Raw genomic sequence first — 14224 nt, forward strand, 5'->3', positions numbered from 1 at the left:
ATCTAGATAACATAACTCTTTATCGATCTCTCACATAGACATACATGACGCTCACATCCCAATCGTTACTAAATCGTAACGAAATCTATACGAACTTTGGATGATTCTTCTGACTTCGGATCCGACATCCTTACGAAAGTTTAATATATATTTCATTCATATTATAAAGTATCCAAATAAGATTTTCAGACCAAAAATAGAAAGCGCAAACAGATGATAATCGAAAGGCACGTCGCATGTGGTGTAGGCTAAAACCTGCACACAGAAACGGCATTGAAAATAATAACCGATGGTAGACAATGGTCTTGAGCCGAACAATATCCTGCAATGGAGTCTAAGTACGATTTTCAAACTAAAAAATAAGGCTCAAAGAGACAAAAAGTATTTCTCCTTAATATTTGGAAATTTGACCATGAACATTCCATTAAGAAACAGAGGCAAATATACCATTTCAATGATCGTTTTTGTTTTGAGCCTGTAATCTTTTTTACAGGCTATTGTTGCAAAAAAATAAAAAAGCGACTATTTAAAGTTTTAATGTGCAAAAGCTCCGATATGAACTTCACTTTATTCGACTGCTTCTTTTCTACGAATGATTTAAAAATTCAATGTATGCAAAAATGATCTCGAAAGTAACAGAATGCATTTACCAAAAAAAAAAGGTTTATGTACAAAAAGATTTATTTTAAACATACATACAATAGAATTGACCAGTCTATGTAACTACAAATAGACTGGCAAGTGCTTAGATGTATGAGGGAGTATGTATGTTTATTAGTTGTGTGTATAATTGCACTGCTTGCAGGTACCAAAATATGCACTCGCTTTAAACAACAAAAAACCTGAGTGCAGCGCAAGTGCAAGTGCATTTATGCAATACAGGGCCGGACTTGCGGTTAACATCCTCCCCCCGTTGAAGTACTTGGGGCTTCAACAGAAAAATCAATAGGAAGCAAGGCTAGGTTTGTTACTGCTCGCTTAAAGATGCCACAGCTAGTTCGTATGTTCACCACTCGAGCGACTTCATCTTGACCTTTAATAATTTCAATAACTCGTCCCAATTGCCATTTAAGTGGAGGTAAATTGTCGTCTTTAATGAGCACCAAACTTCCTAAGGAAATGTCTACGCCTTTTGCTTGCCATTTTGTTCGCTCTTGCAAGAGAGAAAGGTAGGAGCTGCTCCATTTTCGCCAGAAAATTTGTTGCAATTCAGAGACCCTTTGCCAGCTATTGAGACGACCGAAGTTGACCCATGTCATATTTGGTTCTGGGATAGAGATTAATGGACCGCCTACTAAAAAATGTCCAGGTGTTAATACATCCAAGTCATCCGGATCTTCTGAAAGAGGACACAATGGGCGAGAATTTAAGACTGCTGATATTTGGCACACTAAAGTCCTCAGTTCATCAAATGTTAATGTGTTGAGTCCAACAACTCTGTAAAAATGAAATTTTGCTGACTTTACAGCTGCTTCCCAGAGCCCTCCGAAGTGAGGCGATCTGGGTGGAATAAATTTCCATTCAATACCATCATCGAGGCACTGTTCATGGACTGCGTTTAAATGTGACTGCCTCAAAAACATTTCTTTCAGTTCATTGAGTTCATTTTTGGCACCGACAAAATTTATTGCATTATCCGACCATATTGTTCTTGGCTTGCCTCTGATGGAAACAAATCGTCGAAGAGCACATAAAAATGAAGGCGTTGATAGGTCTTGTGCGACCTCAAGATGTGTTGCCTTCGTCGAAAAACAGGTGAAGATGCAAACGTAGCATTTTACTGGCGGGCGACTCTTGACTTCTGATTTGTAGTAGAATGGTCCACAAAAATCCACACCAGTTGTGTGAAAAGCTCTATTCGGTCTAACTCTATCAGAGGGTAAATTGCCCATAACGTGTTGCATTAGCTTTGGCCTCATTCTAAAGCATCTAACACATTTGGATATTATAGAGCTCACCAGTTTCCGTCCACCGATGGGCCAAAATTGCTGCCGAATGGCTGCCAATAAACATTGCGCGCCAGCATGCAGCAATTTGAAATGAAAATGCATCACTATAGATCTTGTAATTGGATGGTTTTTAGGTAATATAATGGGGTGACGTGCATCAAACTCCAAATTTGAGTTTTGAAGGCGCCCTCCAACTCGAATCAACCCATTATCGTCAACCATAGGCATCAAAGATGATAATTTGCTGTATGAAGGAATGGCTTTGTTTGCTTTCAATGTTCTATACTCCTCCGAGAAGCAAACTTGTTGAATATTTTTGATTAAAAGGGTTGTCCCAGTTTTGATGTCATCTGGGGTTAACGCTTCAGAAGAACCTCTCAATTTAAAAAATAGAAATTTAGCAATGTACGCAAATATTCGTTGCATTTTTGGAAATGAGTTGTGATACTTACACTGTATCGACAAATCGGTTAATGTAGTTGTAAGTAATACATTCCTTCTCCGCTCTGGCAAGTCCTTCAAGTATTCTTTACTACCAGGCCAGGCTGCAGATTCGCTCAAAAGGAAATCCGGTCCACTATTCCACAACGGTGATTTGAGCAGCTCTTCAGGGGTTGCGCCTCTTGATAAAATGTCAGCTGGATTGAGCTTCGTTGGAACATAGCGCCAAGACATTGTTGTTTCGAGTGACTGAATTCGAGAAACTCTATTCGAGACAAAAATATTGAAGTTTGATGGTAGTTCTCGAAGCCAGGATAATACTACCATTGAATCGGACCAACAAAATACATTGCAGCGAAAAGAAAAAGTTTTAACAACATTATCCACGAGTTCGGATAAAAGACATGCCGCTGAGAGTTCAAGTTTTGGAATTGTCAACGTTTTTATAGGTGAAACTCTAGATTTGGAGCATAATAAACAAGATCTTACAATGCCATCTATTTCCGACCGTACATACACGCATGCGCCGTAAGCAGCTAAACTGGCATCACAAAAGCCATGAATCTGGGTAGAGGCGGAGATTACCGAAACGTAGCGTGGAAATGTAAATCGATGAACTGAATCGAATTTGCTAATATAATCGATCCACGATGAGTGTAACATTTGAGGCAAACTTTCATCCCAATCCAAATTTTGCTTCCAAAGATGCTGCATGAAGATTTTTGCCTTGGTGATAACTGGTCCAATCAAGCCTAAAGGATCATAAAGCCGGGCAATAGATGACAATATGGTGCGCTTGGTTACCACCTTCCAATCATTGATGGGGTTGAACGAAAAAATAAAATTATCACTTTTGGGATCCCAAATCAGCCCAAGAGTTTTTGTGATGTCTGTACCATCATGAAATTTCAGAAACTGTTCACAATCTGAAACTGGAACACCTTCAAGAACAGCTGGCTCATTTGAACACCATTTACGAATCAAAAAATTGCCTCGTTTGAGTAACGCCGACACTTGTTGTCTTATGGCCAAAGCTTCTTCAACAGAATTGCCCCCAGAAATCATATCGTCAACATAAAAATCTCGCCGAACAATCTTAGCGCCAATAGGAAAACAATTCTCTTCATCGATGGAGAGTTGGTGCATTGCGCGTATGGCTAAGAACGCTGCTGGTTTTGTACCATACGTAACAGTGTTTAATTTGTAGACCTTTACTTCCTTCATTTCACTTTCTCGCCAGAGGATACACTGAAGATAGTCATCAGGATGGGATACACGTACGCACCTGTACATCTTACAAATATCCCCACTCAGCGCCACCTTGAAAAATCTGTATCTGACTAGTGTATTAAACAATTTCGGTTGTATGCTAGGCCCAGCGTATAGAATATCGTTTAATGACATTCCTGATGTGGTTTTGGCCGAACCATCGAAGACAACTCTTAGCTTCGTCGAAGTACTGTCCAACTTATGGACACAATGATGAGGCAAGAAATATTTGGCTTCAGGTACCTGGGGCGATATTAACGACATATGATTTAAATCAGCATACTCACGAATAAAGGCAGTGTATTGGGCTTTTATTTCCGGATGGCGCCTGAATTTCCTTTCTAAACCATACAGACGCTGTAGTGCTTGTTGGTAAGAGCCTCCTAGGGATGAAACATCTTTGCCTTCGACTTTAGGCAATCGAACCGAATATTCACCTGTAGGTAGCCGGACGAAATTGTTGACGAAATGGGTTTCACAATACGTGTCCTCTTCAATAATGGGTTTAAAGTTGGTTTCAATTTCCCAAAATCCTTTAATAATTGTTGAAAGTTGTGCTTCTTCTTCCTTCAAATCGGTATAAATAACGGCAAGCGAACAAGATTGCCGTGAACGAAAACTTCCTCCAGCAACTACCCATCCTAGTAAGGTTTTTTGCAAGACTGGTAAGTTGGCGGCAATCTTAATTTGCCCAACTGACATCAAATCGAAGAATAGTTCAGCACCAATCAAGATATCTATGCGATCAGGCTTATCAAATGATGGATCTGCAAGCTGAATATTTTTGGGAATATTCCAATTCGAAGTTTCCAAATTTATGCCGGGTTGATAGTCTGTGATTGTGGGTACAACCATGGCAGCGAATGTTGTAGAAAACTCGCCAATTCTAGATTTTACTACCAGATCAACAGATTTGTTTACATCAACACTTCCATCCCCAATGCCAGAAATGGTGGCTGAAACCCGATGGCAGTCTAAGCTAAGACGCTTGACAAGGCGATTGGCAATCAAGTTAAGCTGCGACGCAGAGTCCAAAATCGCTCGGCAGGGAATGAATTCACCAAATCTATTTTTGGCAAGGATGATGGCAGTCGCAAGCAAAACGCTACCACTTGAAGATGAGGACGGCCCAGATGAGATGTCGGTGGATGACGTCAGCACCGCTAGAGTGCTCGATGGTTCCACAGGTTGCGATGATGTTGAAGGATGTGGCGTAGATGGTTGCTCCATATGCAACATAGTATGGTGTTTTGATGAACATTGCCGACAGCAGCCTGAGAAACATGTTTTCAAGGAATGCCCCTTACGGAGACAATTCAGACATAATTTGAGCCTTTTTGCTTCTTTGAACCGAAGAGAGGGAGAGAGGTTAGAAAACTGTGGACAATTTACAATAAAATGGTCCACTGAGTCACAAAAAACACACGATGGCGATTTGGCTCCTGCAGCCACATGCACATGACGATTTTTGGGGTTTTGTTTCTTGGTGTTTTGGTGTGTTGAATCCATGTTTGTGACAGAGTGCTCCAAATTTTCGAGCATACGACACCTTTGGTCTAAAAATGATGACATGGAACTCCAACTGGGCAATTCATTTGCCACCAAGCTCTCTTCCCACTTAATCTGTGCGGCCCTGTCCATTTTTGATGTTGCCAAATATATTAAAAGACCATCCGCTATTTGGCCTTTGGAGGTAATGGTCATCATAGCACGTAAATGCGAATTCATTTTGTCACTAAGATGTCTAAGGCCTACAGCAGAACCATTTTCGACAGGTTTCAGGGAAAATAATTCTTTAATGTGACTCTGAAAATGTAATAATTTATTATCGAATCTATTTTTCAATAATTTTACCGCTTCCGCATAGTTTTTCTCGGTCAGCTCCAATGAAGAAACAGTGTCTAGAGCGATACCAGTAAGGCTAGAACGAAGATGATGAAACTTCTCTAAAACACTGAGATCCGTGCTGCTGTCGACAACCGTGGTAAACAAGGAGAAAAAGTTCGGCCAATCTGCATAACCTCCACTGAATTTGGGCAACTGAATTTCTGGAAGCCTAGTTTTTCGCATGGCCGATGAATTTTCACCAAGCGAACCACCATCAATAGAAAATTGACGCATCGTTGAAGACCTAAGGTTTGATTCTGACCTTTGAATAACATTCAATCGCCTGGTCAATTTAGCCTTCGCATCCAAGTATAGAGTTGTGAACCTCAGGCGCCCATTATATTCTTGTTCGACGGTTAATATTTCCTCCAATGCTGATTGAGCGTCTTCAAATGATGCGTTTATTTGGTCCACAAAGTCGAGACGGACGGACAAATCGGCCAAATCATATTGGGCCAGCTGCTCGCTTGTTAGGCTTTTGATTAATGTCTCCAACTGCTTCTCCATCGCTGATATTTTAGTTCGGAACGGCAAAACATTTTCAGCAACTTCCCCATTAATGGTATCGGTACCTTGATCAGTTACAGGCATTTTTCACTGTTCCACTTTCCAAACGATATATTTTTAAACGATAAAGTACTATCCGAATTGATATTTTTTTTTTATATTAAATTTTTGTGATTACAACACTTAATCACGTCGGGGTCACCAATGTTTTGAGCCTGTAATCTTTTTTACAGGCTATTGTTGCAAAAAAATAAAAAAGCGACTATTTAAAGTTTTAATGTGCAAAAGCTCCGATATGAACTTCACTTTATTCGACTGCTTCTTTTCTACGAATGATTTAAAAATTCAATGTATGCAAAAATGATCTCGAAAGTAACAGAATGCATTTACCAAAAAAAAAAGGTTTATGTACAAAAAGATTTATTTTAAACATACATACAATAGAATTGACCAGTCTATGTAACTACAAATAGACTGGCAAGTGCTTAGATGTATGAGGGAGTATGTATGTTTATTAGTTGTGTGTATAATTGCACTGCTTGCAGGTACCAAAATATGCACTCGCTTTAAACAACAAAAAACCTGAGTGCAGCGCAAGTGCAAGTGCATTTATGCAATACAGGGCCGGACTTGCGGTTAACAGTTTTCATTATCTCTGATACGCTAGACATAGCTTTGTTTTTGAATTTTGAAAAATATCAATAAATACATGAATTTTTATACGAATCGTTTGGCACTGTTCACTGTGCCAAATTTCAGTGAAATTGGACAATAAATGCGACTTTTGAGTCCAAGTCCTTAATCGTGTGATTGGTATATATGGCAGCTATATCTATAGACCGATCTGGGCCGTATTGAAGACGAATGTCGAAACCCTAACATAGCCCAATGTGTCAAATTTCATCGAAATTGTGTATGGTCCTACGGACTGGAGGTCCGTATACTCGGTACGAATGTCAAAGGGCATAACACAACCCATTTTGCTAAATTTTAGGAAAATCGGTTAATAAACGGTTACAAATAATAATGTTTAGGTTAGAATGATGTGTGGGTGGACCGGCCTTTCAAATACATGACCACATATTAATTTAGAATAACTTTTTTTAGTTAGAAAATCGATCCATCCGAAAAGGTTGCTTAAATCGCTTAACCCAGTGGCAATTTAAACAAGCAAAATTACAAAAAAATTATTACCATTCTTACATCATGGTATCATTCTACATGATCTGTAAAATGTTCAAGAAAATCGGTTTGCCCTCTTACGAGTACATGCAAAAGAAGATTTTTATAATAACTTTCGGTTCACCCTCTTACGAGTACATGCAAAATAAGATTTTATGACAATTAAGCGTTTTTTTTACTCGCACTCAGAACCATGTACTCGACATCCAAAAAGCAAAATCAACGTCACTCACAACCAATATGCGGTAACATACAAGAAAAAACCCACCACCTTAAACGTTGTTGTTGTTGTTGTTGTTGTAGCAGTTTATTGTGTACTATCTTTCGTCTGCTTGATTCTGTTGAGTGTCAAGACCTAGGAACTCCGCGACTAAGATGGGGTGCGTGTACAGGGATCTGGGTCTGAGTCGAGTGGGTCTGGCCGGGCAGTTAAACAGGTGACGTGTATCGTGCGGTCCCTGGTTACAGTCGGGACATACATCTTGCACGTCGGCATCAATCCTAGCTCTGTGGGAATTGAGGCGGCTGCATCTGCCGGAACGTAATTGAGCCAGAATCACTCTGGTTTGCCGGGGGAGGTCGATTTCTTCGGGTGCAATGGGTGGCGGTCGTTCACCAAGGACTACATTCACTCGGTAGCCAGTTAACGCGTCTGCTACCGTGTCTGCATGAATGTTGTTCAGACCCGCTTGATATGCCGCTTGATCTAGAGGTTCTCTCTTGTAGCGCTGGACCTCACGCTCTAGATCATGTAGATCTACCTTAAGGCTTCTGGGCGGTGGGTATCTATCCACAAGATGATGATTTGGATGATTTCTGCGATAACAGCCCAAAAGGTATTGCTTAGACAGCATGTAGTTATGTCTTCGCACTGGTAGGATCTTTGTCTCCTGGTGGAGGTGGTCCACATGAGAACTAAGGAGGCAGCCCGTCGCAGTTCGGAGGGCGGCATTCTGACAGATCTGAATATTATTCCACTGCGTGTCACAAAGCTGACGTGACCACACTGGCGCTGCATAACTTACCACAGACCGGCCAATTGCTTTGTACGTGGTCAACAAGGTTTCTTTGTCTGCACCCCAAGTGCTGCCAGCGAGTGACTTGAGGACCTTGTTTCTACTTTTGACTTTATTGCAGATTGCTGTGGCATGTGGGGAGAAAGTGTAGGAGCTGTCAAATGTGACGCCAAGTATTTTGGGACACTTGATGGTCGGAATCAATTCTCCATCGACCATCACAGTCAGCTCAGAATTCACCTCACGCGTATTTGTAGTGAACAGTGTGGCTGAAGATTTGGTGGGGGATATCTTCAGATTTCTTGCAGCGAAATATGAGGCAAGCTCGTTGAGGTAGACGTTCAACCTATCGCAGATGTCATCGATGGGTGGGGGCCTGATGCCAAGATCGTACAGTCGTCCGCATATGATACGATCTCTATGCCGTCTGGAGGAGGTGGGATGGAGGATAGGTAGAGGTTAAACAGAGCCGGAGATATCACCCCGCCTTGGGGAACTCCGTGTTTCACTCTACGGTGTTTTGACTTCTTATCCCTAAATTCCACAAATGACTGGCGGCCACACAGATAATTCGCGACCCAACGTTTAAGGCCTGGTGAGAGAAGGGAGATCGGTCTGTACGACTCCCCCAAACTCGGGTCTTTTCCAGGCTTCAGTAGCGGGATCACTCTGCCCATTTTCCAGACATCGGGAACTATAAGAGTATTCAATGACAGGTTAAGGACAGTGGTAAGGTACTCAACTCCAGATGAACCCAGATTCTTCAGCATTAATGTAGAGATTCCGTCGGGACCCAACGCCTTGGAGGATTTGGCGCCACGGATGACATTCGTAACTTCGTCCACGGTAAATTGTGATGGCTGTTCATCGGCTCGGAGACCACGAATACGGCGAATGGCTCTCCTCCTTGCCCTGTCTCTCTCGGGATGCACAATAAATTGACGGTTGAACAACCTGGCGCATCTCTTCGGATCAGTCACGGTTATCTCGCCAAAAATGACTGAGGTCCTGTCGTCCCGTCTACCGGGGTTCAAGAGAGACTTAACAGTGGCCCACAGTTTGCCTGCATTCGCTGATTCTGGGGTTAGCGGGGTCCATAGCACGAATCCCATCACGCTCGTCTGCGAGTACCACTGCTTGCGCCAGGAAATTGGGTCGCACTTGTGGTATTCGACCGGCTGGTATAAAGCGAGCGGCTGCTGCGTTGATGAAGTCTCGGAATTTCCTCTCGGCCACAAGCACATCAGAGGGGGGTGGCAGTTCACTGAAGCCAGTCCAATCGGCCTTCTTATAATTGATGAACGTCCGGCGCTCAGAGGTTATGAAGTCGGGTGGTCGGTCGATGGTGAGAATTATGGGGAGGTGGTCTGACCCCAAAGAGATGACGGTTTGCCAGGAGACGTCACTCAGGAGATCAGGGGATGCAATTTAGATGTCTGGCGAGCTGCTGCACCTCCTCGTAATCCTAGTGGGGGCATCCTCATTCACCGTGCAAAACGTGGAGCTATCTATCTGCTCTGCCAAAGCTATGCCACGCTGGTCGTTACCTAGGGGAGAATGACATGACGTGTGATGCGCATTAAAATCCCCCAGAACCAGACGATTATGGCCAGATAGCAACCCACTTATGTCGGGGTTGTAAGCCTGGCCATTAATCGGGACACAGCTACCAACCGGCGGTATATACACGTTGTATATCTCTATCTCGGCAGTACCGGACCTGACTGCTACCCCCATACATTCCATGTATGGGTCACTAGCGTCAAGCGCAGGCGAGATAGGTCTATACTGCACGGAATGGTGTATAACGAAGGCCAATCCCCCACCTCCATTCCTTGAGCGATCCTTACGTAGCACATTGTAGCCGTGACAACTGTGCATGCTGCAGGTGTTAGTCAGCTTTGTCTCCTGGATCGCTGCGACCGATATGCTCTTCCGACTCATAAAATCTACAATCTCATCAATCTTGCCACGCAGTCCGTTGCAGTTTAACTGCAAGAACGATACACTTCCCGGCACTGGCCTGGCAATAGTAGGGCTAGGGTGCTGTCGTTGCATAAGTTGCCGTACGGGAGAGGTCGGGGGTCACATAGTCCGACGACGACGGCGACGCTTGTGACCCACTGCTGGCTATGTTCGCACAGCACTTAGCGACATAGCCAGTATGACTATACTCCCGTAGTGAAGTTAGGCCAGAGCAAGAACGGAAGTGTACCCACTCCATGCACCGGTTACACCTCACCGACACCGACCGATGATGAAGGCGGTTCTGGCAAACTGAACAGAACCAGGGTCCGGGGTTCTTTTCAATCCCGGCACGGACCAGAAGCGTGCGGAGAAGGCACTCCGGGATGTGCCTTTCCCATGACGAAAAAAGAAGAACACGTACACTGAGGCGGCAGCCCTTGCCGATGTGGATTCCATCGGGTCAATCCGGTGCGTACAACCGGCTGCCATGGGATTGACCACCTTAAACGTCATGTCTTTGTGTGTTCATCCAAGTAGCGTTGTTTTCAATACATAGAAATATTCTGTTTGAGTCATTCCAAAAATTAAAACATGATGCGTTGAGGCATGAGTTGCGTTCGCCCGTTGCAGATCTCTGATAGGCACTCAGTATTTGTGCAGGAGCTGGTGCCGCCCGGCCTCTCACTGAGACAATCCGCTGAATACCAATGATTGTCCGCGACTACCGTGCACTACTCAGTATGAAACATTCCACTATCCGCTTGTGGACGCGCCCGGTAGCTCGCAGCTAAGCTTCTTGTAACACCAATAAACACCACACACGGCCCTGATATCAGCCTGCATCCTCACAAGCTGGAGAAGGACGAGGCATTTCCGCAAGGACGTCGACAACTACTACCACCAAGCTGTCCTTAGTGATATTAGCAAAGGTTTTTTGACCCATATTATTGTTTGCCTTAGTTCTTTTTTTGATTAGATACCTTCTTTGTGACCGCAGCCTTTAAACTGCCTGCTGTGCCGTTTCCAAATCTAGACGTATAGCTTAAGGGGTAGCCTGTGCTCGAATCTTCGTGTCCAATCATCGCATTGACCCGATGGAGTCTTTCATCATCCGTGGCCCCAAGTCGCGCAAAGCGCTGGTTCCAGACAGAATCTCTACACTGATGCTGAAGAATCTGGATCTGCCTGGAGTCGTTAACCTTACAACTGTCCTCAACCTATCTGAACACTATTATAGTACCCGATGTTTGGAAGATGGGCAGTCTGATCCCGCTACTGACATCTGAAAAGGACACTAGCAAGGGGGAGTCGCACAGACCGATCTCCCTTGTCTCATCAGTAGCCAAGATGTATGAGGAACTACTCCCCTCGTTGGACAATTTCCATTCGCCTAGCATCAGCGTGCATTTCGAAGGCTACATAGGACTACAACTGCTTTACATGCCATCGCCGTATACAAAAATACACTTGTTGTGCTGACGAAGATACCTTAGACTAAACATCTAATGCTTTTGGACGTTATGGCTAGATAAATTGCTACGACCACTGATGTGAGGCTAAGGGAGCTTTCTATTTGGTCATGTGGCGGCTACGGACACTGTGTTATCATTGAAGATATCTGTATCCGTTCACAATTGGCAGACTAATTTGCACTAATTTGTTATAATCCCACTGTGCGTCACTTGTTTAGCATCTTCCCTCTTAACAAATTCAAAGGAACAGTGTTGGTTTCATCAAAACACTTAGGAAATCGATAATTGCTCTTTACTTGGTGTCTGGAAGGATACAATGTTTAAATTTTTCAAGATTTTCCAAATAATTCCGCAAATTTTGCACCTACCTTCTAATGTACAACAACCGACATGAGGTAAAATTACAACTGCTTGTTAGTATTGTTTGCGGCGTGCCTACCGTGTTGAATATTATTGAATTATTATTGTGTATTGTTGACCTTTTTTTTGATTATAATTTCGTGGATAGTTCGGCTTGAGGTCATGTACAATTATTAAAAACAACTTCATTTGTCGAGTTTTCTGTAACTGAACACTAGCTGCTGCCATGAATCTTCATTAAAAGTAAATAAAAATGAAACAAATTTAAGAATTGCCAATCAACAATATTTATATTTTTTCTTACCTCTCCCTTTTTGATCCATTTTGCCGTTAGCTTTTGTATTTTAATGTAACGGCTGCTCTTCATAAAACAGCTGTCCTTTACAAAACATCTGTTCAAAGTTGCAAATTTCTGCTGGCAAAAGAAGTCCCAGCAGAAATTTGCAGGTTTTCTAACTGTTAAAATTTGCTCTCTCTCGCGCTCTCTTCTGCTGGCAAATAAAGTACGCAAACGACTTCCAGTAAAAATTTGTACAAATTTGCACAAATGTTCGCGTGGGACCACCTTTTCAAATCCGCCTTGGTGGCCAATTAAGGGAGCCTCATACCTTATTGGTGAGAGTTTTAGGATCATTCGCACTCTCAATAAAACCGAGAGCGGTGCGCCTTTTATTATTCCAACCCTTAAAGAGCGTATTGGTTTGCCAGACAAGGCTGATGCCCTAGGAAAATTACAGGCATGTGAAGATAAAATAGGTTCGGCCTTGTCCATCACAAGTTAACTCTGGAAGAACCTCAATGAAATTACGGCTTTCTTAGATCTGATTGCAATTGGCGTGACAAGCTTCAGGCTATTGCAAAACATGACTTTCGTTCTGGCGCTCTCTTCTGCTGGCAAATAAAGTACGCAAACGACTTCCAGTAAAAATTTGTACAAATTTGCACAAATGTTCGCGTGGGACCACCTTTTCAAATCCGCCTTGGTGGCCAATTAAGGGAGCCTCATACCTTATTGGTGAGAGTTTTAGGATCATTCGCACTCTCAATAAAACCGAGAGCGGTGCGCCTTTTATTATTCCAACCCTTAAAGAGCGTATTGGTTTGCCAGACAAGGCTGATGCCCTAGGAAAATTACAGGCATGTGAAGATAAAATAGGTTCGGCCTTGTCCATCACAAGTTAACTCTGGAAGAACCTCAATGAAATTACGGCTTTCTTAGATCTGATTGCAATTGGCGTGACAAGCTTCAGGCTATTGCAAAACATGACTTTCGTTCTGGTTTATTAACCGATGTGCCGAGTGACTTATTACAAAACTGTCAAGTGCAAAAAACTAGAAGAGAATGTTGTAAATGAACAATTGAAAATGATTTAGCTAGTTTTTAATCGATTACGAACAGTTGTTTGCTTTTAAACTTTCAAAAAATTTTACAATTCACTTAATTAATCCATTTTTGGTTAAGAGTGCAAGTACGATTAGTTTACAGGACATGTGTGCATTTATATAAGACGTATCATTCAAATTTAGGGGTATACTTTACTTCTCATTTTATTTCGAAGAATAATTCAATGGTACATATTCAGTTTTTAAATTTTTTTACAGATTATTAACATCCAATTTAATATATAAATAATCCATATTCAATAGAACTTAAAATTAAATTGAACTAAGCTTTCATTCACGGTATTAGTTTTTGCAAAAAAAAAAAAGCTTTTAATTCAGATCTTGTTGGAGAATGAAATCCTTGTTGATCTCATACCTGCACTGGAACTATAGATACAAAGATTTAGACATGCGGATTTTATATTCGCGTACATACTTGAAGTCATATTTGAGGCATATTTGAGGCATATTTGCGCCTAAGCTAAGATGTCATATAAGGTTTTCATGTACTACATCAAATAAAGAAATTTTGCTTGTAGCAACTAAACGAAAAAAAAAGTTATTTAAAGGATAATAGAATAATACATTTGCCCTATATGCAGCTTTGCTTTTCATTTGCAAAGGAATGAAATTTCTGGGGATACGATGAAATTACTTAATTTTATGGGCACTCCTTTTCTATATTTAAAATGTGTCTGGTTTCTTTGAATTACGTTGAACTTCACGCTGGAAGATATAATCCGCAATTGCTTCAGCTTCTTGTCGAGTTTTCCTCTCAAGATCTGGTTTA

General features: G+C 42.1%; 1 protein-coding gene across 1 annotated transcript; it reads right to left on the bottom strand.

The window, feature by feature from the left end:
* Window positions 1-896: 896 nt before the first annotated feature.
* On the bottom strand, window positions 897-6137 carry LOC131996094 (uncharacterized). Its single transcript, XM_059365543.1, has 6 exons — window positions 5514-6137; window positions 5075-5465; window positions 2880-4933; window positions 2402-2639; window positions 2102-2323; window positions 897-1339 (listed from the first exon to the last, which is right to left on the bottom strand). Exons 1-6 carry the CDS (start codon window positions 6135-6137, stop codon window positions 897-899), a joined length of 3972 nt encoding a protein of 1323 aa, XP_059221526.1.
* Between the last annotated feature and the right edge of the window lie 8087 nt (window positions 6138-14224).

This window comes from Stomoxys calcitrans, chromosome 3, assembly GCF_963082655.1.
Source record: "Stomoxys calcitrans chromosome 3, idStoCalc2.1, whole genome shotgun sequence".
In the NCBI taxonomy this organism is placed as follows: Eukaryota; Metazoa; Arthropoda; class Insecta; order Diptera; family Muscidae; genus Stomoxys; species Stomoxys calcitrans.

What these genes read in the sequence shown, in the direction of transcription:
- LOC131996094 (XM_059365543.1), bottom strand. Translation starts at nt 6,137, where the DNA reads ATGCCTGTAACTGATCAAGGTACCGATACCATTAATGGGGAAGTTGCT. An exon ending in AGAAAAACTATGCGGAAGCG is followed by an intron (nt 5,466 to 5,513) that starts GTAAAATTATTG and finishes TTACATTTTCAG; the next exon opens with AGTCACATTAAAGAATTATT. An exon ending in AAATTTGGAGTTTGATGCAC is followed by an intron (nt 1,340 to 2,101) that starts GTCACCCCATTA and finishes GTCCTCTTTCAG; the next exon opens with AAGATCCGGATGACTTGGAT.